This window comes from Megascapheus bottae, chromosome X, assembly GCF_031878675.1.
Source record: "Megascapheus bottae isolate mThoBot1 chromosome X, mThoBot2.hap1, whole genome shotgun sequence".
NCBI classification, from domain to species: domain Eukaryota; kingdom Metazoa; phylum Chordata; class Mammalia; order Rodentia; family Geomyidae; genus Megascapheus; species Megascapheus bottae.
The window spans coordinates 50,815,463-50,842,246 of record NC_143547.1 but is presented as its reverse complement, the minus strand read 5'-3'; the positions used below and the strand labels follow the sequence as shown (position 1 = coordinate 50,842,246).

At 35.9% G+C, this 26,784-nt stretch overlaps 1 protein-coding gene across 2 annotated transcripts; it reads right to left on the bottom strand.

The window, feature by feature from the left end:
* Positions 1-26,224, bottom strand: LOC150041074 (putative P2Y purinoceptor 10). 2 transcript variants are annotated; one of them, XM_090325868.1, is made up of 3 exons: positions 26,199-26,224; positions 10,046-10,152; positions 1-1,282 (listed from the first exon to the last, which is right to left on the bottom strand). In XM_090325868.1, the coding sequence occupies exon 3, from the start codon at positions 1,240-1,242 to the stop codon at positions 190-192; it is 1,053 nt and encodes a 350-aa protein (XP_090181994.1). In that variant the 5' UTR covers positions 1,243-1,282; positions 10,046-10,152; positions 26,199-26,224; the 3' UTR covers positions 1-189. The 2 variants fall into 2 exon arrangements, with proteins under 2 accessions (XP_090181994.1, XP_090181993.1); XM_090325867.1 differs by lacking the exon at positions 26,199-26,224 and adding an exon at positions 26,023-26,101.
* Between the last annotated feature and the right edge of the window lie 560 nt (positions 26,225-26,784).

Sequence of the window (26,784 nt, the reverse complement as noted above, 5' to 3'; positions counted from 1 at the left end):
TTCATCTGAATTTTGTGTTTCTACAAAGAGGAAAAAGGAAAGCTTCACAGGTATTTCAATTTATAAGGACATTAATTCCCACAATTTTTATTAATTTCAACTGGACTTTTCTTTTTTAATTCAATTAGCTCAAATAGTATGCATTTCCTGAATATAATTAGGATAATATTATTCTGACATATTATTTGATTACAATGTATTGGAGTCCTCCAAATAATCAAGAGAGATTGTTTGAAGATCCTCCTTTCTCTGACGAATTTCCAAAGCACTGTCCTTACATCTCACACATGACTGAAGAACCAGGACACTGTGTTCGGAAAACTGATCACGAAATTCTGAGGTCATAAAATAATATATAACCGGATCTAGACAACAATTCAAATTTGCGAGGCATAGGGAAATAATGTGAAAACACAGGGTGCTCTTTATAAAGGAACAATTCACGAAGATTTGTTGCTTCACCATCATAAAGAATGGGAAGTTGAGATGATAAGGAGTGAAACATACAACAAACACCACCGCACACATCAAAACCATTCTCAAAGCCTTTTTCCTCTCTTTGGTATTCTGAGGTGGAACTTGGGATTCTTGCAGAGATTTTCTCGTTTTCCATGTGCAGTAAGTAATAATTGCAACAGGCAACAAAAACCCTCCAAGTTCAGCAGCAGTTACCATGCCAATGGAGGAAGCCATGCTAATATGGTAAAGGCCTAAATCAGCAAAGCAGGAGTCAGTCTGGTTGTCTAACCCAGCACTTCTTAAAATGGGAAGTGGCAAACAGGCTGTCCCCACAACGACCCAGACAGCAGCACTGATGGCCACATCATACCTACGCTTCCAATTCCTGGCCCTGAATGGCTTGAGGAGAAAGAGGCACCTCTGAAGGCTGATGCATGTCAGGAAGCAAATGCTGGCATACATGTTGAGATACTTCAAGTAGAAGCACAGTAGACACAGGGCCCTCTGGAAAGGCCAGTGGTGGCTGATGTAATAGTAAATCCGGAGGGGTAAAGACAGCACGTGAGCAAGGTCAGCCACAGAGAGGTTGATCATGAAAATGATGGCTTTGTTTTTCTTGCTGATGAAGCGGCAGAGAACCCACAAGGCTGCACTGTTGGCCAGAAGACCAGGGAGGAAAATGATGCTGTAGGTAGTTGCATAGAGGGAGTACTGAAAAGGCATTTGTAAATCAGTGCACTTCGCCATTGTATTGTTTGTGCTGTTACTTCCCATCTTGAGCATTTACGTGTTTTCCTTAGGAAAAGCATTAGAGTGATGGTTTCTGCAGAAAATAAAGGAAAAAAACACAGTCAAGTGAATGCTTACATATATAGCAAGTCCATGTTTGCATATAAATATGTACATATGCACATATACATATATATACATTTTCTTACTATAACAGTATTCAAGTATGAATTTTCATAAATGTAAAATGAAAAACAGCATATTAATTTCCAAAGCAATCATAACAAACACAATATTTTCAAGAATCAAAAAGATTGGATGTGTTGGAAGCCACTTCAGTTAAATTTTCCTTTAAAAATAATCTGCTGAACCCGCAGTGGCTCACGCCTGTAATCCTAGCCATTCAGGAGGCTGAGATCTGAGGATCGTGTCAAAGCCAGCCTGGGCCTGAAAGTTCATGAGATTCTTATCTCCAATTAACCACTAGAAAACCAGAAGTGGTGCTGTGCCTCAAGCCGTAGAGCTGTAGCCTTGAGCTGAAGAGCTCAGGAACACTGCCCAGGCCCAGAGTTCAAGCCCCATGTCAAAAAAAATGTAGTTAATCTGACCTGTAAAGCAACATCTCACTGGAAAATCACCTTCACACAAACAGTCCATCACTCTTTGAGGTTCCACATTTTCATTATACAGTTGTGCCCAATGATTACTCAAAGTTTAGAGATTTCTTGGACATGTGTCATTATCCTTGGGGAAAAAGAGTACTTACAAATCTGTTTTCAGTTGCTCCTTCTAAATGATGGAATAGCTGCTAAGATGGATCTATAAACTTTCATCAATGACATATTGAATAGGGGTCTAGATTGGAGTTGGAAACTCATCAGGCCTTGGAAACATATGGGTTTGAAAAAAGCACAATTCAGATAACATTTGCCTCTCTTTCTCAAAACTTAAGACAAAGACACAATCAGCCCTGTTGATACAGCACTTTCTAATGTTCCTTTGACTATACTTATATGTTTATTAACAATATTATGGCAACTCTACAGTCCTTGGGAATATCCTTGTAACCACCTGTAGCAATAAGCAGAATATGTGAAAGACTAAAACGTATCTGATCATTAATGAAGTAAAAAGGAGCTATCTCTGCTTCAACTCACACATCGATTCCGTGAAAATGCTATCAATGTGAAAAACTACAATTTGGGGGGGGGCAGGCCATGGGGCTTGAATTTGGCCTGGGTGTTGTCCCTGAGCTATTAGCTCAAGGCTACCACCTTACCCTTGAGCCAAGGCCCACTTCCCATTTTCTAGAGGTTAACTGGAGATTAGAGTCTCAGACCCTTTTGTGCCCTGGCTGGCTTTGAACCTTGATGCTCAGATCTCAGCCTCCTGAGTAGCTAGGATTACAGGCGTGAGCCACTGTGCCGGGCTAACAACTACAATTTTAATTAGCAGAATTTTCAGAATATTTTTCCTCTAGCAATTTAGAAATATGCTCCCCTGTTGTTTTATTCTAATTATTCTTGTCAATGCCAAATTAAAAAAATCACTCCTTGGTGTACATGACAACTCTTCATACATCTGAAGATAACAATCATGTCTTCTCTGAAATCTTCCTCATCCTGGTTAAAAATTCTTTCTTAATACATCATGGTCCTTGTTCTTGGTTTTGTCAGAACATTATCACTTTTAGCCCAATGCCACTAAAGTACAAATTATTTTACCCTTAAAAATGTTTGATATTTTAAGAAATGTGATTTAGGACCTGGAGCATGGCCTAGCATGCACAGATCCTTTGTATTCGATTCCTTGGTACCACATACACAGAAAAAGACAGAAGTGGTGCTGTGGATCAAGTGGTAGTGTGCTAACCTGGAAAAAGCCCAAGGACATTGCCCAGGCCCTGATTTCAAGCCCCAGGCCTAGGAAAAAAAGAAAGAAATTTGAATTTTACTTATGAATACAGAAGTAAATATATAAATTATATTTTAATATTTCATTTTTTATTGCTTGCAAAGACAGTTAGTTCATTGAGAATTTTCTAGAATGAGAGGGGAAATGAAGCAGTATTACTGTTCACTATTATGTACTTAAGTACAAAAGTTAATGTATATTTCGTGACAATTATTTGAAATATGAATTTGGAAAACAAAATAAGGTCTAAGACAATATCTACTCAATTTTAACCCATTAAAAACAGTAAAAATTCATTCAACCTATCTGCATTCCAGAGTTTCAAGCACCTTATTTGATGCCATTTGCAATAACTATCTGAAATTCTCAGATATTTACTGAACAGACAGTTCCATCAAGCAACCAGGTCAGGCAAACAGCTACTTTTGAGTGATTCATCTTTTTACCATGTTAATTGTTGCCAACTTGACCAATTAGTCTTGTAATTGTTGATCACTTTTTCCTGTTTTTTGCATTAGACTAGCTGAAATATTTGCTACTATAGTTTGTATATTCAGTTTAAAGTTTTAAAGAACATACAAGCAAGAACCAAAACCAGTCTTTGAGATAATGATTAATATTCATGATCATTTCTGGTTTTGTTATAAAATGATTAACTATTACTAAATATCTGCTACTGTCAGGTATCATGCTAAGTACTTTATATATTTATCTCTGCCAATCTCCAGCAGCAATATTATGCAACAATAAGATACTATGACTATTTCACACATGGGAAAACAGAGCCCTCACCCAAGAAAATAAGATAAGGCTCATTTCCCCCATGAAGCATTTTCTCACATCTGCAAAGTACAAATAACTTCTCTGGTCTCAGAGTATTCATAGTTCATACATCTTTCTCAAAGAAATGTACTTAACACATTCAGTGTGATGGGATTACATTGCTTTTTACAGAGTCTAATTTGTTCCCCTAAACAGAGAGCCTCCTACATTTCCAAAGCACATTCTTTTACTTTTTCCTTTCATCCAAAGTCAAGGTCTAGTGAAATGTCTTGAATATATCAAGGGTCAACTCAGTGTTTTTGGTTAAATTGAATCTGGGATAGAAAAAAATGATTTCACTTAGAGAAAAGGAAGGAGTAGAAAGGAATGTTGGGGGATTGAAAAATTAGCTGTCATGTTTGATGTGACCAGCAGGTGTCATAAGTATACAACATTCAAATACCTTGCAATTTAATGGAATTGATTAAAAATTCTCATGAAAAACGAAGGGAGAGAAATATCAATAAGGATCCATGTGAGTTGAGAGTAAGAAGCCTCTAAAGAATATTTTAGAGCATTTTGGCTTCATTTCATTTTCTTAGTCTGTTTTCTCATATCATTTTCTAAAGACTGCTTGGCTTCTAGATGCAGTATAGATTCCTAAAATATTAGAGCTGTGAAAGGTCATCAAACTCTGGTTCAGTTATTTATGAGGAAATCAAGGCCAGAAAAAAGGAGAGTAAAGTTTCCAAATTCACACAGAAAATTAGTGGCAACGGCTGAACCAGGATCTCTTGCCTCCCACTACAGAGAAATTTCTATTTTTCCAGGAACTTCCAAGATGAAAACCATATTTTTGTAATTATCTAATAATAAAACAAATGTTCTGAAATGAACCAATGCCAGTATTTAGACCACTAACCTTGACAGTGAACTATTTCAGCAAGAGAGATTAGTTCCCTCCAAATTTTCTAAGACAAATACAGTATTTTAAAATGAATTTTTCTAGTCCCAAATGGTAAGATTGTGTAAGAAATTGCCTTAAAACCTTACATGATATTGTTTTAATTTTTTATTATTTCTTCACACAAGGAATAGAATTTCGAATTGGAAAACAGAAGTAAACACAAACAAAACAAATTCTATTAATGCAAAATATATTTCAATCAGAAACTCTCTGTTGTCTGGTTTTATATAAAACCAAAAGTTTTGTTACTGACACTTCGATGCCTCTTTTCCAAACAATTTTTCTACACATGTAGACTGATAAATGAAAGCATATGTGGCTCTTTTATACTAAATTTGACTTGTGTTCACACAGCTTTCTCTAACAATACATTTAATCCTTCAATCATAGCTATCATAGTAATATATCATATCCTTCCATGTCAATTACATCTCTAATACTTTTAATGGGCATTAAAATTGCACAGTATAATTTATTTAACTAATGAGCATTGTGGTAAATTCCCTTTCTTTTGATGTTATAATTATTTGTAAAAAATGGTAACATTTTTTAAAAACCCAAGTTTGTGCATTTGAACAACTCTTTCATAATTAACTTCTAAGAAGGGCCGGGAGTATAGCCTAGTGGTACACTGCCTGCCTAGCATGCACGAAGCTCTGGGTTCACATTCTTAGTAACACATACACAGAAAAATCGAGAAATTGTGCTGTGGCTCAAGTAGTAGAGCACTAGCCTTGAAAAAGCTCCAGGATATTGCTCAGTCCTTCAGCTCTAGCCCCAGGACTGGCCAAAAAATTAATAATTTCTAAGAATTGCTAGGCTATATTATCTCCAAAGAAATCATGTTATACAAAATTTCAAAGGATGCCTTTTTATAAAATAATGTTACAGTATCAAATGTATTTGTGCTCCCAATATATAAAATTTCATGTAGAACTGTTGGTGGGAGTGCAAACTTCTTCTTTAGTTTTTTGGTTCCTCAAAAAACTAAATATAGAGCTCCCCCATGACCCAGCAATTCCACTACTTGGCATTTACCCAATCGTCCAGAAACAAGGACAGACTAAATCCATTAGCACAACGACATTCATTGCAGCACTATTTACCATACAAAGATATGGAACCAACCCAGATGCCCCTCAGCTGATGTGTGGATCAACAAGATGTGGTATTTGTACACAATGAAATTCTATGCTGCTGTCAGAAAAATGACATCGCCCCATTTGTAAGGAAATGGAAAGACTTAGAAAAAATCATATTAAGTGAAGTAAGCCAGACCCAAAGGAACATAGGCTCAATGGTTTCCCTCATATGTCATAACCAGTAGAATCCTTGGGCTCTCCTAGCAGAGATTTACAATAGAGCAAAAGTTAAATACATAAGGCAATATACTATGACGTTAAATGAAAGGACCTCCAGGATATAGAAACAAAAGCCATATAATGAATGATTGTTGTCCTTAATGTACTACGTTATCTTATGGGTCACATTAGGAAAATGGGCTCATGTCGTAATCTTGAGATCCGACCTGTCTGTTGCCTTCTTGGGAGGTTTGGTTGTGGTTTGTGATGTAAAACAAGGCTACCTCTAACCCTGGGATTGGCCCTGCCGCCATCTTGCCCTCTAGGATCACCGCACCTACCTCCCCCTGCCCTACTCACCTTTATGCTGATAGACTCCTGCACCCTATTTTAGCCTTTTGTACTTTCCCAATAAACGAGTATGGCTGTGACAGTCTCCCTGGCGCGTCTAGGACTTCCCTCTGGAGAGGGAGGGCTGGGTGAAGGCGGCCAGTGGGCCCTAACCTTTCTTGGTCTCGACATAGTCGAGGTGTAAAAACCCCGACATTCTCTCTCATCTCTTTTGCTGTCCCTTGGTTATCTCATATTGTTACAATATTTTACCTTGTTATCTGATATATTGTATATGCTTATTTGTTTATTTGAAATAGCATAGGGAAAGGGGGAAAACAAGATGAGGGGTGGGGGAGGGAAATTGGGACCAAGACATGAGAAAGGGTATCAATGTAGGTGAAGTAATGTATCTTCTATCTGGTGAATATAATGTACCCCTTCTATTAATTACAATAAAAATATATGAAAAAATCATGTAGATAGTGGAAGAAATATGCTTTTGAATTTTGATTCATTCATTTTAATGGCAAATGATACATTGTGTATATTTAGGGCAAACAAGATTGTGGTTTAATTTTCCTCTTGTGTAGGATAATCTGGCCTATTTACCTTCATTTAGCTATTTCTCCATGTGAAAAAAAATGCCTTAATGTAATAGAACAGGAAGTATAACAACAATTTTGCACTGTGTTTTGATTTTTAGAAAGCACACTCTCAGGATTCTGTATTTAAATATTAAGCACTTTTGCAGTTGTAAAATTATGACAGTTGTCTTAAGGCCTTATTGAGAAGTTAAGCTTTTAAGAGATGTTCTTTTCACCACAAAGAATATTTGAGGAAAGCCTAATGAATTTATTTTTAGCAAATTAATTACATTTAAAAGTTATTAATATCCAGAACAGTCACTCTTTTATGGCTTTTTCATTCATATAACAATGCTTGAAAATTTCAAGACAACTTGAAAACAAAGTAGATATGAGAAAAATGTTATGTTGTCTCAGAATTCCTATTTCTTGTCAGAAACGTGAATGCAGTGAGTTCAATCAAAGCAAAAGAATGATTTAGTCTTCAAAGTTTTCATAAGGTTTCAAAATCTAGCTGGTAAGAACTTTGTTTAATTTATGACTGATTTTCATTTTTAAAGGGAAAACATTTCTGATTTTATTTTCCCCTAGATATTGGAGAAACTTATAAACATTCTCCCATAGCTACCCATTTAAAATTCTTTTTCATCTGAGGCCAATATATTTTTGAATCAGTTTTCTGGATTTATTTTTCTTTTTCATACTCAATACATTAAAATGGTTCCAAAAAAAGGCTGTACACGGACCTTGAGTTTGAACATGTCTTTTTATGACAAGTTTTTTTTAAATTTATTTGATCCACAATTTCTTCAACTACAATATGTACCATTATTTTGTACTTTCAAAGAGGTAAACTACTTGATTCATCATAACAAGTGTTGCTATTATTCTAAATTTTGTATAATTCTATATCTGAGTTGTGAAGGAATTTGAAATGCAAATATAGTTTAGTGTTCAGATGAGGTTCCATATACACCAGAAGCTACTTATGACTTCTCTAGCCCTTAGTAGCCTCAATTTTCTTTTTTAAATTGTATTTTATTGTCGAGGTAACATATAGAGGTGTTAGAGTTACATTCATCAGGTAGTGGGTACATTATATCTTGAACGATGATACCCTTTCTCATGTTTTTCTCCCACTTTCCCTCTCCCCACCCCCTCCCAATCATCTTGTTTTCCCCTTCCCTTCCCTAATTCAAATAAACAAATACACATATTAGCCTTGATTTTCTTTGGATTTTTGAAGAATCTAAATTTACCCACTTAGATTCAGTATTTAATGGCATTCAGATTTCCTGAGCATTTCTAGAATGCCATGTACTTAATCTTTATGATGCTTCTTTAAGTACTCATTTAAATCAGCGAAAAATGGCCCAATTGTCGCCCAAGATTAGACTGCTAGTATGTGATGGAACCGGCAATTAGAAGGCAATGATTCTTCCTGCTACATTAGTTGACATTGTGATTAGGGAGGGTACTAAACTTGGGTTATAACTACCCAACAAGTATATTCTTTTTTATTATTTTTTTTATTTTTTGCCAACTGGGGCTTGGACTCAGGGCTAAGCACTGTCCTTGGACTTTCTCAAGGCTAGAGCTCTACCACTTGAGCCTCAGCATCACTTCTGGCTTTTTTTTCTATGTATGTGGTACAGAGGAATTGAACCTGGGTCTTCATGCATGCTAGGCAAGCACTCTACCACTAGGCCAAACTCCCGGGCCCAAGTATATTCTTTTATTGCTTCTAAAACACCATCTAGTCCTTGAAAAGTATTGGGATATTGCTATATGATTACTTTACCAAAAACATTTCATACTAAGGTGCACCTAACCATATTTACTTTTTAATACGCACATGTACAATTGTCAATTCCTATTATTTGTATCTTGTTTTATTTTAAACTTGAACCAATTCTCTCTTTCTGCTGCATTTATATTGTCTACTTCAGATTCTTATAGGCCTCTAATGTTTGCCTCTATTTCTACTATTTCTTTCTATTTTTCACTGAAATTAGCCTGGTATTGTTTTGGACTAGATGATTATAAGGTGGGACATTCATTATCAAGGAAAGTTTCTGAAATGACTGAAAAAAATAAAGCAACCTGAACAACAAATGAGTTGAAATAGAACATAAAAGAAATATCTAATTGAGAGACAAAGGGTAAACACATGCAACAATGGTACTCCTTGGACATTATGTTGAATATGAACTGTATAACTTGTGGGTATGCTTGGGAGGGAAAAACTGGGAAAGAGCAAGGGAAGGGGTGACATTGTTCCCAAAGAAATGTAGTTTTTACCTGACTTTGTAACTATAGCCCCTCTATACATTGTTTGTATAATGACAATTTAAAATTGAAAATTAAATGCTGCCAGGCACCCATGGCTCCTGGCTGTAATCCTAGCTCTTCAGGAGGTTGAATTCTACGGATCATGGTTCAAAGCAAGTCATGGAATTAACCACCAAAAACCTGGAAAAGGAGCCGTGGCTCAAATGATAGACTGCTAGCCTTAAATAGAAAAGCTAAAGACCAGCACCATCGCCATGAGTTCAAATCCCAGTTCTGGAACAAAAAGAAAGAAAGAGAGAGGAGGAGAGAGGGAAAAAAGGGATAGGAAGGAAGAAAGGGAAGTAGGGAAAGAAAGATGCCTAGTGTCATAGTAAGAAAATATTAAGGCAACAATGTACATCCAAAATTATGTGTCATTAAAAATAAACAGAATAAATATAGGAAAAATAATGCAGGTATTAAAATAATGGATTAAAGTAAACAATGACATTCAATAATCTATTGGATAAACACATAGTAAACTCAAAGACAAAATTGATTAAAGTTAGAAAATAAGTCATGCAAGTATATATATTTTTTAAAAGAAAATAAGCCATGTAAGCTAAACAAAAGAGAAATAATTGGGTATATAACTCAGAGATCAAAGCCCTGGGTTGAATCCCTAACGACATAAGAAAGCTATAATGAATATAAAGTTAAATTACCTGTTAATTTGCTGGATATGGTAGCATGTGTCTTTAGTGCCAGCTCCTTAGGAGGCAAAAGCAAGTCTAGTTGATCTCCAGAGTTCAAGGCCAACCTGCTAATATAGCTTTACATTTTTGGAAAGAGAGGGGAAGGAGAGGAAGAGGGAGAGAAAAAGGGAAAAGGAGAGAGAAGCAGGTAGACACAAAAAGAGAGACAGAGAATAATAATTAGTATAAGACAAAATAGATTTTAGACAAGATTACTGTTAAAGGAAGACTATTTTAATTAGAAAATGATCATTTTATCAGGAAAATTTAGTAATTAAAAATATATATTCCTAAAATAATGGGCTGAAATATATGAAGCAAAACTACAAATGAAAGTAATATAAAAATCATGTGCCACAATGGTATTTTATATATTGTGTATATGTGTGTTTGGTTATTTGAAGTCCGATAGGGAAGGGAGGAGGGGTGGGGGTGGGGGGAGGGAAATGGGGACCATGACATGAGAAATGGTATCAATGTATGTGAAGTAATGCACCTTCTATCTGGGGAATATAATGTAACCCTTTTATTAATTACAATAAAATATATGAAAAAAATATTTAAAAAAAAAAACATGTACCAGGGCCCTAGAGTTTGGCCTAGCGATAGAGTGCTTGCCTAGCATGCATGAAGACCCAGGTTCAATTCCTCGGTACCACATACATAGAAAAAAGCTAGAAATGGTGCTGAAGCTCAAGTGGTAGAGCTCTAGCTTTGAGAAAGTCCAAGGACAGTGCTCAGGCCCTGAGCTCAAGTCCAGGATTGGCAAAAAAAAAAATCACGTGCCAGTGAATCATGTCTATAATAATAGGTACTCAGATGGCTGAAATCTGAGGATCAGAATTTAAAGCCAGTCTGGGCAGGAAAGTCTGTGAGACTCTTCTCTAATAAGCCACAGAAAAGTCAAGTGGTAGAGTGCTATCCTTGGGCAAAAGAATCCTAAGGACAACACTCAGGCCCTGAGTTCAAGCCCCAGGACTCACACACACACACACACACACACAAATAGGAATAGACAACTAAGCAACAAAAGTTAGAAATTACAATGTGCTGCTTTCAATAACAGAAGTGACAAAGACTAGAGGGCCCCACCTTGCCATGACACACTAGGGCAGGAATTGAGCAAAGATACAACAGTTAAATCACTGTTTGTTTTTTACTTAATTTTATTGTTGTAAAGATGAACAGAGGGTTACAGTTACATAAGTCAGGTTCTATCCCTGCCTTAGGCACAGGACTGGAAACACCTGTCATTATACCTGTCATTGAAGAGTTGAAGATCCTAGCAACTGAGGTCTACTGCAGAGCTGCAACAACTAGTAGCAATTGTCCAATGCTTCTGTTGCTAGGCTGTGTGCTTTCAATGCCAAGAGCAATAGCGTTTACCTGTCAGGGTATGGAGTTTTAAGTCTCTGGCTCTGCCAGTTATCCTCAAGGAGTTGAACACTCAAGGCCCTAGGGTTGCCAGCACTGGAAAAGGTTTTCCTTGACTATCTATGGTTCCTATCCAGTCAGCGCAAAAGCACCCCAGTAAGATGATCGGGCCAGAACAACTTGGTAGCAGAATAACTTGACAGAAGTTTAGCAAGGATGTACAAAACTTGTACAACACTATAAAAACCTAAGCCGGGCCCAGTAGCTCACATCTTTATCCTAGCTACTCAGGAGGCTAAGATCTGAGGATCAAGGTTCAAAGCCAGCCCAGGCACATAAGGACCTGAGACTCTTATCTCTAGTTAAGCTCTAGAAAATGCTAAGTGGAGCTTGGCTCCAGGGTAGGTTGGTAGCCATGGGCTGAAGAGCTCAGGGACAACGCCCAGGCAGAGTTCAAGCCCCATAACCAACCAAAAAAAAAAAAAACTAAAATAGAAAAATGATAGAACATTTCAATCAATGGATTCAGAATATATAATTTGAAAAACTGAAATTATACAAATATGGTCTTTGACCATAAGTGCATAAAGTTACAATGAATAGAGGAAGAAAACTTTGCAAATTCTCAAATACAAGAAAACTTGAAAACACACTTTTAAAGAAAAATGGATCAAAGAAAAATATCAAAATGGGCCGGGAGTTTGGCCTAGTGATACAGTGCTTGCCTAGCATGCACCAAGACCTGGGTTCAATTCCTCGGTACCACATACATAGAAAAAAGCCGGAATTGGTGCTGAGGCTCAAGTGGTAGAGCTCTGGCCTTGAGAAAGTCCAAGGACTGTGTTCAGGCCCTGAGCTCCAGCCCAGGACTGGCAAAAAAAGAGAAAAATATCACAAGACAAATTATAAAAATACTTTTGCAGCCATGAAATTAAAAATATAACAGACTAATTCAATAAAATTAAAGTAGACTTAGTGGGAAATTTGTAGATTAAAAGATATATTAAAAATAACAAAATTCTCAAGTCAATGACCTAAACTTCTGCCTTAAGAAGCTACAAACTGAAATGAAAACTAAAGCCAAATGTCAGGAAATAAATAATAAAGGTTAGATCAGAAGTAAACTAAATGAATAATGGAAAAATAATAAAGCAAATCATTGAAACCAACATCGATTATTTCTAAGGATAACTAAAATGGACTGGCCTTTAGCTAGACCAAACATACAGAAAAAGAAAATACAATTTATTAAAATCAAGGTTGAGGGGGGAGGGAAATGGGGACCAAGACATGAGAAAACGTATCAATGTTTGTGACGTAATGCACCTTCTATCTGGTGAATATAATGTAACCCTTCTATTAATTACAATAAAAATATATGAGAAAAAAATAAAATCTGCTATAAAGAAAAAAATCAAGGTTGAAACAAGGGCACTATTACTGAACTAATAGGAAAAAAATCATCATAATATTATGTCAAATTTATTGGGATGAATTTATATATTAACACACACTAATGAATCTTAACTTATAAAACATTAAAAATGGAATGAGACTATCATTAAAAAGGCACAAAATTAACAATTCAAAACATCTTATAAGCTGAGTATGAGTGGCCCATACTTATAATCCTAGTTACTCAGTAGTTTGAGATTAGAGGATCACAGTTTGTAGCCATCACAAGCAAAACAGTTCATGAGACTTTTACCTACAATTATTTAGCAAAGTACTGAGCAGGTAATGTGGTTAAAAGGGCAGTGCACTAGCGATGAGGAAAAAATGTCAAGTGATGTTGTAAGGCCCTGAGTTCGAATCCTAGTACAAGTATGAGCTCCCAACCCATAAAATTTATTCTTAACACTTCTATTAACTCTTTTATTATGGTTTGTAGCTAGTGTAAGTACATAAGGAAGAAAGGAAGATGTAAAACTGTTTATGTAAAAAAACCCAATAAACACATAGGAAATCTTAAATAAACTACTCATCTGCCTATTAAAAACCTTCTTGGATTAAAGGGAAAATTTAGCAAGTCGTCAAGAAACAAGACCAATATTCAAAACTCATTTCCTTTCTGTTCATCAATAATGAATAATCCAAAATGTAAGTAATACTACATGCATTGCCATAATAATAATATAAAACACTTAGCAGAAATTCATCCAAATGTTTTAAATAACTTTATACTTAAATAACTGAATGTTGTTGAATTGAAATAAATCAAAGTAAATGGAATACAATATTTTGCTAGACATATTATTGCTAAAATGGCAGCCTAATCAAAGTGGTCTACAAATTCATTGCAGTACTACTAAACACTGGCTGATTTATGTGTAGAAACTGACAAAGTAATCCAAAAATTACTGTTAAAATGCCAAGTTCCCAGAATAGCAAACCATACTGCTTGATAATAGAGCAAAGCTATGGGCCAGGAGCATAGCCTAGTGGTAGAATGTTCATCTAACATGCACGAAGTCCTGGGTTCAATTCCTTGGTTCCACATATACAGAAAAAGCCAGAAATGGTGCTGTGGCTCAAGTGGAAGAGGTCTAGCCATGAGTAAAACATATCCAAGGACATTGCCCAGGCCCTGAGTTCAAGCCCCAGGACTGGAGAAAAAAAACAAAGCTGGGGGAGTCACACTCCCACATTTCAAAACTCAATACTAAGTTACAGTAATCAAATCAATATGGCACTGGAATAAGGTAAATAGAGTATATTTGAAACTCTAGGAAAAAATCTTAATATTTATGGTTGATTTATTTCTTTTTTGAAAAATTTTATGGTAAAGGTGATGTATGGAGGGGTTATAGTTACTTAAGTCAAGTAAATAAAAACATTTCTTTTGAACAATATTACCCACTCCCTCATTATCTCCCAGTTTTTTTCTCATCCGTTCCCCCCCCCCAAATTCATTTCCAAGATAGTGTCTAGTGAATAGCACTGCTGAATTGTTTCACCCATTGTTCACTGGTTCTGTGCTTCTCCTTCAGCTCCCCAAATCAGATAGACTTATTTACAAGACAAAGGGCACAAAAATAGCAAAAAAAACCAGTTACAAAAGAAAATAAACCAAAGCAAAAAGGAAAGAAAAAAAAACATATGCAATATAATAAAGAATCATCTCTTGGGAGCCATGAGTTTAGCTTAGCAGTAGAGTGTTGGCCTAGCCTGCACAAAGATCCGAGTTTGATTCTTGGTGCTATGGCTCAAGTGGTAGAGCTCTACCCTTGATAAAGTCCAAGAACAGTGCTCAGGCCCCGAGCTCAAGTCCAAGGACTGGCAAAAAAAAATCTCTTGTTTCCATTTCTTGGACTTTATTTTGGTAAACCTCACTTTATATGGTGATATGGTCAATTTATTTCTAATAAGATGACAACATATTATTTCTATCTGATTATACTAGAAGAACTGGCTAGCCATAAGCAATGAAGTTGATATCTGTGATGGTATTTTTTATGCATTATGTTTATACTATATTTCTCAGTTACCAAGCATATTTGTATACATTTTGTCTTCAGAGTTTTTTTTAATATTTATGAGTTATATGTATTAATGTGATTCAGCACATATATACAGTGTGCCCTGGTCATATCTAAGATTCATTTCTTCATTTCCCCCACCCTCCTTCTCAGCCTCATAAAAGCCATTCTCCATTCAGGCTGACTTCTTTTAACTTTCCACAAATGAGAGAAAAATGTGTGAGACTTCTCTCTCTGTGTCAGTCTTACTTTCTTTGACAGAATGTCTTCCAGTTCCATAGAGTTTACTGGAAATAACAGGATTAATGCCATTATCCTTGTGGTTGAATAATAGTCTGTTATGTATATATAATGGATTATATGTTTAAGTAGAAGAATATATGATCAATATTACAGTTTTATATATTATGAATATTATATGTATGTGCTATAAATAACATATTTTCTATGCAGCATTTATATTTTTCTGTGTAATCACATATAGAAAACACTTTTTAGCCTTTGTAAGTAATGTTGTAATAAGCATAGATGTGAGGTATCTCTAATATATTTGAAAATATTTTTGTAACCCTATATTTATTCAACTCTAGCTGAAAGAAATTATATATTAGATAATCTGACTAGATCCATTCAACCAGTCAAGACTTTCTCAAAGAAGGATTTCTGACTACACATAGTAGCATTATCCTGCAAAACTAAGTTTGCTTTATCTGACAAACTGGTCAATGAATTTCTGATTTCCCTAATATGTCCTTACACTTGCATAACCAATTCTTTGCAGTGTATCTCTTAATTTACACCTATGGCTCAATCTGTTCCACTGTATAAATGTTGAGTAACACTGATCTGAGTACTAAGAATTGTTCTAGATGTCTAATATTTTGAGGATGAATTTCTGGATTGTTTCTGGATATAATGAAATTGACTTTGACTAATATGATTAGAATTAAAAGCTTCATTGACTCTTTTTCATAGTCAAGAGACAATGGTAGCCAAGACATGATTTAACAATAAAGGTACACAAAATACTGCATTGCCTTTACTGTATTAAAGCCCTACAGAAGATAAAGTTTTAAATATCTATGTGCATGTCATTTTAGAATTAATTTTTCAAACATAATACTTTGGGCTGCTCACTCCTAACTGAGCTAGAAAGAATGACAAGGTAAAAGGTTGAGCACAGGGCTTTAAAGTTTCAGCTCAACCTTTATTTTAATGACCTTCAAGTTTCATCATGGCCTCTGAAGGAAACACTTATCTTTTGTAGCCATAGGGCCAAGAGATTTAGTTAAACCAAAAACAAGCGCATCCTTCAATTGGCTGATTACAAGGTAAATTAAGCTCCCCAGCTGGCAGGATTTTTTTCTCTTAAAATAAGGTTGAAAAGAAATAGACATTAAAAATTGGAATGGAAGTATAATGACAGATCCAAATGAAGCTGGAGATATTAAACACCTAAATTATTTTGTCTTTTGTCCAATAAAAGCAGGCCCACTAAGTCTGCCTAATGATTTCACTGTGTCTTTGCCTAAGAATGTTTAATAGTATCCTGAGGTAGTTGCCTTTGATACTGTTCAGAAACTACCCAGAACTTTTCTTGCTTCTAGAACCATAACTTAAGTTCTAGTAGACCTTCATGGGTGAAACACAGAAGTGTGACTCTCCATATGATATTATGCACACCAAAAGAACTATACACTTTACCAAACTTACACAAAGAGAAATCTTGGACAAATGTGTAGGGATGGGTTTAAGAATAGAGGCTAATGGTTGCAGAAATACAGATCTGGGTCAGATGGATATAATGATGGAGATCCACTAAGCAAACATTCTGTATTCAGTTTTAGCTTGGGCAATTATAAAGGGTACGAAGGGGAAAGAAAGCACTAAGGCTCTAAGTATGTACTATACTCTAAGTATAATATAGTAACTACTTTTGCATAGTGTACAGAAAAGGGTTTAAAGGCTTATGGAAACTGGAATTATAGAGTATATTTATTAAATAAGTCCTTGTCATTCAACAGTACACCTGTGAGAAATACATATGGAAAGGGAATCTAATATTTGTTTTGTGATGAATCTCTATAAGACAGGAAATACAGTGAGAACTGTTGACACTGTAGGAAGCTCTCTACAAGGGCCAAGTTACTGCACTTAATCACCAAAAAAAGTAGATATGGACTGAATTCAAATCCATAGTTAGAATAGTTTAGCTCACAGACATCTGTGGTGTTGGCTAGTTGGTCACGGTAGTCCTACAAAGAAATAGAAATGTTATGTTATATATTAAGTAGAAAAGTTCTAGGTCTAATGGACTGAATTCTAATTTAAATGACCAAGACAATCATAATCTCACAATAATTTCCTAGATTTGAGCTACTTTAGAATCCAAGAACCATTTGAATAAAGGAGAAGCTTGTCCATCTGAAGAATAATACTATTGCCCTGTATTATTTTATGTTTTTGATCATTCCGAGCTTCCGTCACAGCGACACATTGGCATTTGGCATTTTAAAAATGGATTTCAGATTAGAGACCCATAACCAAATTACTCAGAAATTATTGAATACTGGCTCTGATTTTAACACTAACTTCAATAGACCAAAAAAGTCATTATGTTCCAACATATATTGTAGTATATGTAATCATATGTATTATAATGGTATGATTAGGTTGTCAGACAATAAAATGCTATATGAAACATTTGTGATGCCACTCCACGTGAAATGAAATGAAGTGAAATGAAATGAAATGTGGAGCAAATTCCAATAGTCTTTCACCCGACTCACATAAATACTGTCCGTTTGTAGAACACCTTTTGGCTTGCTACAAGCTCTTACTAGAGACTTAATGATTAACTGTGGCTAAACAAGTTACCACGCCCTTTGAGATGTACATCACCACACAGGTAAACAAAGCTGGGACACTTGCTGAGAGAAAGAATGAGCAATGGGATAGCAGATTGTGATCATTTTAAAATGCCAGCTGTGAGGATATCATGCATGGAACGGAACTAAAAAGTCCCAGCACCTCTGTCTATAGCTTCCCCAGTAAGCGATAAAGACAGCAGGATTGTTGTTCTTAATGTACTATGTTATCTCTCATCTCCTTTGCTGTCCCTTGGTTATCTCATATTGTTACAGTATCTCACTTTGTTACCTGATATATCAGATATATCTGTATTTGGTTATTTGAAATTGGATAGGGAACGTGGGGGGGGGAACATGATGAGGGGGGGGGGGTGGAGAAATGGGGACCAAGACATGAGAAAGGGTATCAATGTATGGGAATTAATGCACCATCTATCTGGCAAATATCATGTAACCCTTCTATTAATTACAATAAAAATATATGAAGAAAAGACAGCAGGAGGACCCCAGCAACAGACAGACATTGAAGTCCCCTGTGACTTTCACCATTAACGTACCATTAGCCTTGAACTGTTAGCAAAGCCCTGAGTACATGTCTTAATGACCTAGATTTTCTCTAATAGATTTTGAGTTCACATGTCTGTATAACATGAGGTCAATATCCAGTTTATTCAACATATAACTATACCGATATTCACAATGCAATTTATTAAATAGAATGCTCTTGGGGCTGGGAATTTGGCCTAGTGTTAGATTACTTGCCTAGCATGTACAAAGGACCAAGCTTGATTCCTCTGTACCGCATACATAGAAAAAGCTGGAAGTGGTGCTGTGGTTCAAGTGGTAGAGCTCAAGCCTTGAGAAAGCCCAAGGACAGTGCTCAGGCCCTGAGTCCAAACCCTAGGACTGGTAAATAATAATAATAATAATAATAATAATAATAATAATAATAATAAAAATAGAATGCTCTTTCTTCATTGTATACTCTGCCGCCCTTTTGTCAAAAATCCGTTGGTTTCAGACATATGGATTTACTTGTTTAATCTCAATTCTGTATCATAATTTGTATGCTATTTTGACTCCTATTGCAGTAGATTTTGCAATTAGGTTATGTGACATCTCCAATGTTCTTTTTTTTGTCAGTCGTGGGCTTGAACTCGGGACCCGAGCCCCATTTCTGAGCTCTTCCACTCAAGACTAGCGCTCTCCCACTTTGAGCCACAACGCCATTTTCGGTTTTTCTGGTGGTTAATTGGAGTCTCCTGAGTAGCTGGAATTACAGGCATGAGCCACCAGCTCCCGGTTCCAAGGTTCTTCTTTTGCTTAGGTTTTATTTGATTATTTGAACCTTTGGTGGTTCCATTTTTTTTTCCAGTCCTGGGCTTGAGCTCAGGGCCTGAGCACTGTCCTTGGACTTTCTCAAGGCTAGAGCTCTACCACTTGAGCCTCAGCACCATTTCTGGCTTTTTTCTATGCATGTGGTGCTGAGGAATCGAACCCGGGTCTTCATGCATGCTAGGCAAGCACTTTAACCACTAGGCCAAACTCCCCGCCGGTGGTTCCATTTTTATAGTAGATTATTTGTGAGGAATTCTTTTCAAAATGTTATTAGAATTTTGACAGCTTGCATTGAGTTTGTACATTTGGGAGGTATTTTAGCAATATTCTTACAATTGATGAACATGAGAAATATTTTTAGCGTGTGTGTCTGTCCTGGGGCTTGAACTCAGAGCCTGGGCAACCACAATTTTGCTCAGGGTTAGCACTCTGTCATTTGAACCATATCTTCTCTTCTAGATTCTTTGCAAGCCTCAGATCTCAGCCTCATGAGCAGCTAGGAGTTCAGATATGAGTCTCCAGTATCCAGAGGACTATAATCTTTTTATTTCTGTCACCTTTAGTTTTTAATTTCTTTCGTTAATGTTTTATGATTGTCAACGTGCCTGTCTTTCACCTCATTGGCTAAATTTACTCCAAAATATCTTCTGATGTTCATTTAAGTGGGATGGTTTTCTTGATTCCTTCTCTTCTTTTTATCTCTTTGTGATTGTTGTTCTTAATGTATTATGTGAAGTTATTTCTTTTCTCTTTTTTTCTGCTTATGATTAACCTCATGTGGATACTGTATCTGAGTTTGTTACCTGGTATATTGTATATAAGTTTATTTGTTTATTTGAAATAGGGAAGGGGGAAAACAAGATGATTGGGGTGGGAGAGGGAAAGTAGGACAAAAATATGGGAAGGGGTACCAGTGTGCAAGAAGTAATGTACCCATTACCTGACAAATGTAACTCTAACCCTTCTCTACATTATCCCGACAATAAAATACAATAAAAAATAACTAACTTTTATAACTTTATTTTGTTTCCTGAAACTTTAGCTTACTCATCTAGCATTTATAAAATATCTTTCAAAGATTTCTAAGGATTTTCTACATAGAAGATAATTATCTTGCAGACACCAGTGGCTCGTGCCTGTAATCCTAGCTACTCAGGAAGCTGAGATCTGAGGATCACAGTTCAAAGCCAGCCCCATAGGAAAGTCTGTGAGACTCTTATCTTCACTTAATCACCAGAAAACCACAAGTGGTACTGTGGCTCAACTGGTAGAGAAATAGCCTGAGTTGAAGAGCTTAGGGACAGCACCCAGGCCTCGAGTTCAAGACCCAGGACTGACAAATAAAAGATAATCATTTCCAAACAGGGACAATTTCTCCCCTTTTCTTCCTTTTGAAATGAACACATCACCGTTTTGAGTAATTGCTGTATGTGTGCTCTGACTTACAGTACTAGGTTGAATAGCAGAGATAAGAGTGAGCATCCTTGTCTCGTTCCTGAACTTCCTGCCGAGAAATCCAATTTTAAGTATCTTCCTAGTATGTAAAGACCTTGTGTCTTTCAAGAATACCTGCTTTCTTTTATTTTGATTAGCACCATTATAATGTGCCTTAAGTACCTATTTACTTTTAGCAGTTTTTTTGTGGGGGGAGGGTCTGTTAGATTTTGTTCTTTTGGTGGTATGGCACTTGTTAACATGGTGTGATACCACTGAAATATGAATCCAGCCATTTTTTTGCTGGATAATATTTCAGTACAGGGTTTTACTTCCCACATAGGTGTATCCCTAAGGTGTATCCCTTAGGCTTCCTGCCCTCAGTGGGATTAAAAGTGCACATCCCCTTCTCCAGCTTCCAATGCACCTAAAATTATTCCAGTGAAACCCCCTTCATACTATTATTATATATTAATTAAAAAATAAAAAAGGGGCCAGGAGTTTGGCCTAGTCATAGAGTGCTTGCCTAGCATGCACGAAGACCCGAGTTCAATTCCTCGGTACCACATACATAGAAAAAAGCCAGAAGTGGTGCTGAGGCTCAAGTGGTAGAGCTCTAGCCTTGAGAAAGCCCAAGGACAATGCTCAGGCCCTGAGCTCAAGCCCAGGACTGGCAAAAATAAAATAAAGAAAAATTTCTGAACAGCATTTGTAACAATTTGAGTCCTTACTGATTGGATTGTTAAGTAGTGTAGCTGCTTTGGAAAACAAGTTGACAGCGACTCACAATACAGTTGCCATAGAACTTATCCATTCCATCTTAATGTGCATAATCAAGAGAAACTAAAATGTTATCCACACCAAAAGACATTCCATGAACATTATTAATATCATCCATCATAAAAGCAAAAGAGAAGAAACGACCCATATGTCCATCAAATACACCAAATGAACAAAATGTAACATGTCAGGCTGAAGAGTTACAATCAGAGAATTGCCATGTTCAGCCCTATCTTTTAATATGCCACTCCCAACTTCTAGAGAATCGAAAAGGAATGAATATTGGAATAATGATCAGATAATTTGAAATGCAATTTGTTATGAACCAGTAAGTATAAGTAGTGTGTTATCATGTTTCTAGGAAGTAGGAGAACAAATTTTTCAACCTTAGGAGTAGGTTGTGAGATTCCCTCTAAGTTGTGGCCAAATCAGACAGATGAATGAGTAACATGAAGATCCAGTGCTTATGACTAGCATCTGAAATACGAGGTGATTTGTGAGACTGAGTTCGTAAGTTGTGAATCTGAGATGAATCCACATAATTAGCAACAGTATTAAATTTGTGCAATTTTTCTGGGACAAAAACATTTCTAAATACAATCTTTAAAAGATTGCCTACTGAGATGTTATAGCATAATAGGCTGGTTCAATAGACAAGAGAATTTTAAAGGACTTACTACAGTTTACATATATAATACAATTGATAAGAACCCATCAGATAATCTCCCAAATCTTTACTGCCCATAATATTCATTGTCATGAGTGTAATTCACAAGCAAGGAAGAAGTTTCTGATTTGGTTTCACTTGCTATCACTCTCTGGCTTTAGTAAACTCAATTTGAAACCTTCAGAAGTCTCTCTGCCAAACATGTAGTTGTTTTGTAGCCATTGAACCAAATCATCTATCAAAGCCAACTCTCAAATGAGACAATTAGACTATCTGAGCTCTCTTATTTCCCACAGAGATGCAAGAACATTGCTCTAATCTATAGACAAATAAGAGATACTATCCAGAAAAGGGAACATTTGCACACTACTACAGGTAACATAATTAGAAAATAATATGAATGTTTTTCAAATATAGAAAACTCAAATATATATCCATGGAATTTAAATCAATTGATTAAAGACATATCTATACTCTAATTTTAACGCTTCAATCATCCACTAATCAAGATATGTAAACAACCTAACTATTCATGAGCAGGTGAATCCCCAAGGAGAATTTGGCATATATACACAATGAAATGCTATATAATATTAAAGAAAGAAATTGTGTCATAGGAACATGAAGTGAATTGATGAACAATAGTCTAAGTGACTTAAGGTATGTACAGAAAAGTAATGCCATATAAAGAGTACTAATAAGCACAATGAAAAAGTACTAAACTCAGCATGGCACCGGTGGCTCACACCTGTAATCCTAGTTACTCAGGTGGCTGAGATCTGAGCCTCATGGCTCAAAGCCAGTCTGGGCAAAAAAGTCCATGAGAAACTTATCTCCAATTAACCACCAGAAAACTGGAAGTAGTGCTGTGGACTAAAGTGGTAGAGCTCTAGCCTGGAGCCGAAGACCTTAGGGACAGTACCCAGGATCAGAGTTCAAGTCCCTTGACCAACAGAAAAAAAAACAATAATCTCATACAAACAGATGGAGGCTAAGAGTATAAAGTTAGACTAGAAGAAAAGTTTCAGTGACCAATTTCTCTGTATGATGACCATACTTAATAATGCATAGCTAAAAATTGCTTCAAGATTAGATTTGTTTCCTAGATGCTTGTGACTCACACCTGAATCTTAGCTGCTCAGGAAGTTGAGACTAAGAATCACAGCTTGAAACCAGCCATGGCAAAAAAAAAAGTTTCCAAGATACTCATCTCTAATTAACACTCAAAAACAGCAAGTGGAGCTGGGACTCAAAGTGGTAGTGTGCTAGCCTTAAGTAAAAGAGCTCAGGGACAGCACCTAGACATTGAATTCAAGTACCACAAGTGATTAAAAAAACAGATTTGTAATATTCTCAGCACCAAAAGAAAAGTTGATAATAGATTTGTTCATTGGACTTATCAAATCTTTCTATAATATATTCATAGACAAAAATGTCAAATTGTATATTATAAATATAAGCAATTATTACTCAATTAAAATCAGCTTTAAGAAGGACATATGAATGGATGAAGGATGGTGAATTTGATCAAAGTAGAATATGCATATGTGAAAACAGAACAATACAAGCAAGTGGAATTGTTTTTAAAAGTAGGTATAATGGATGAGGGAGAGTGCTAGAAGGGCTGGATTTAATGGAGTGCATTATATATACATATGGAATGATTGTACAAACTACCATATGCTAACAAGAATCTTTCTCAAAATTAAAATAATGAAGAAAAACAAAATAGATCACTAAATGTGATATATTTATAGGAAATACTATAATATATTGCACATCATACTTGGAATTAAGTTTAAGAGGAAATATTAATCCTTCCAAACATCAAAAAGTCAAAAAAATCAATCCAAATGATTGGCATGGCTAGCTTTGTGGTTACTTATACATAGACACACAGGTTGTTGAAACATATACATTATGAATATACCCTAGTTGTTAAGTTGGCAAGATATGGAAGTCAGCAAAATTCTCTTTACGTTATCCTAGAATGTCTTCCTTTTTACACTTTTGAGTTTTTTCAATGACCTACCCTTTGAAATGTGATCCTTTCTTGTTTGGGAAAATTTAGCAAATGAATGATAAATCTAGGTCATATCCTCATTTACTAAATTTTCACTAGCTTAACCTTCTATCTCTCATAGAAATGCTTGCATTTCAAAAAGTAAGAATTCAGAGAGGCAGTAAATAACCTCTTGCAGTACATCACTAATAGTGACATTTTTCAATACATAGAAATATAGGGAGGACTGAGGAGACAAATCAGATTGAAAGAAGTCTTTTCCTAACCTCAAAATAATATGGTTAAGCAGTGGCTAATTTGTACATTTAATTCTAGTGGTATGTTATCATTTTATACCCCTAGAAAATACAGACAAGTATTATTTTTCCAATCTTGAGCAATAATTTTGACCAAATGCAAAAATATCTCATGTGGTAGTGAAATATCACTCAGCCTTCTAGGACACCCACATTCACAGCTGCAGAAAACAAGATATCAGGACAGAATTGGCCAACAGCAACCTCTCCTTCCCCCTAGAGCTCTACAATTCAGCAAATGTCTGCTTCCTACTAAGCACTAATTTGGGGATATGCTTTACTGCTAGTAATACATAAATGGTTAATTCCTTCATCCAGTGTGAGCAGCTGGTTGAGAAACCACCCTCATTCTCAGTAAATTAGTCTGGTGGATGGGACAAAATCAGAGTGAACTGGGCAGAAAAAAAATTAAAAAACAAAAACAAAAACAACCTCTATCCAGAGTTTCTCAGTCTGTTGTAGATATCTTCTTTTCACAATCCTTCCAAAACTCAGTTTCTAAAGCTGGTCAGTTCAAGGAGTATTGTTGACCTCAGGTTTTCTAGAAGACACTGGAGCCATGCATCTGCTTAGTCTGCCTAGGTTTCATATACTGTCCAAAGTCTCAGTCACTCTGGAACTAGTTCCACGTAGGAAAAACCCCACCCGTACTTGTGGTCAGAGAGATTAGGCAAAACTTCTCTCAAAACTCAACATCATTTTGATGCCACTTGGCAACCATAATAAGCAGATACTGCCATCCTGTGATTCATGCTCATGTAGTCTACAGCTGTTAGTTTCATTTTGTTTCTGGGGGAAAAACAGTAGTACAATAAAATTGTTTTCTTAATATTTCACAGAAAAACTTCATTGATGTAGCTTCTAAAAGAGAATTTACACCTCCAACTCTTTAATCTGATAGAATTCAGTATTTACAAAATAATATGTAATTGCTCATGTCATGAGAAGGTAGCAGTATGAGAATGAATCACTAATGTATTTAGGATCACATATCATTTTATATAATTGTGAATCACCTTATGTACTTCATCAAATTCCAAGCGTGAAACTAACATACATTTAAAAAATGAACAACTGTTTTATGACTTCAAGTAAAGAGAATGGAAGAAATTCCTTCCCCAAAAGACAGGAAAAATACTTGGAACACTTTCCTAAAATGTTTCCCATGTTCTCAAATTAAAAATACATCCAAAGAAATGTTCACCGTAAGTTGAGAATGAGCCCCAATGAGTGGACAGCTGTGCCAGCTTCTGGGGCTTGATGAAAATCCTTTTGTGATATTTGAAGCCAATATGTCCCACCAGAGAATGCATGCATGGAAAATGTCTCAGTCCAAGAAAACATGTCAAGTCTCATCTTACGAAAAGATTTAGGCATGTAAATCTATTTACGATTTGAATGCTGCTGAAAATATCATTGACAAAAACCATGGATTTAAACCTGGAAGTTTACTTTCTCCCATAGTTCACACTAGCATAGAGGCATTTAATCAACCACAATCTGAATTTTAGCAGAGAATTGTTAGGAGTAGTGTTTAATATAAGTCTGGACTCCTGTTTTGTCTCAATGGCATATTCAATTGTAAAGAAAGGAGCTTTGTATCTTGACAGTCCCATTTCCTTTCAGAAAAGCATGCAGCAGTTTCACCGAACATTTTAACCACTTAAACTTATAAATAGATATTACCTCATTGGATTCTTCATTCTTCATTATAATACATCCCCCTTAAAAGTAAGATGGTAACAGACTCAGAATTACATTTTCAGTGGAAGCAGCAAAAAAAAATCACACGGTCATTTTCACTTCACAGAGTCGTTTTAGTTCTATTTTTGAATGTATGAAAAGAAAGCCAAGAACCTTACCCTTTCTACCCAGATATCCTGTAGAGAACTGCAGGCTTGTACAGCTACAAGAGGAAGTAACTTGGTTTATTCAGCAAAACAGGAAAAAAAACAAAATCGTTTACCTCTAAAGGGAGGTGGAACTGTTCGCCACCATCACTCAGTTGTTTAGGGAAGCATTCCCCTCAGAGGATATTGTGGGCAAAGAAAATTCAAATGTTGGCTTTGATAAATTCAGAGTTTCCATGATTTGTACACTTCTTCAATCAAGAATAGAGAATCTGACTTTAATTTGCCACGTATTACCATCAGTTGCTGAGTCTACTCTGAAAGTTTACAGTGAGAACTATGAAAAAAAAATAGACTCAGCCTTTAGAATTTTACTTTGTCATTTAAAAATGAACGATGATGTATTTAAAATCCTAATCACTTAAAAATCTTAATCCTGAAGCTACAAATATTACTTTATACATTGATTTCCCATTGTTTTATCTGTCATATGATGTTCCTTACCATGACCTCTTTCTGCTTCAGACGAACAAAACGTCTATTTCTTAGGAAGATCCATTTGCAGTACTCTGAAGACTATCAGGTAGCTCTTCCAGAG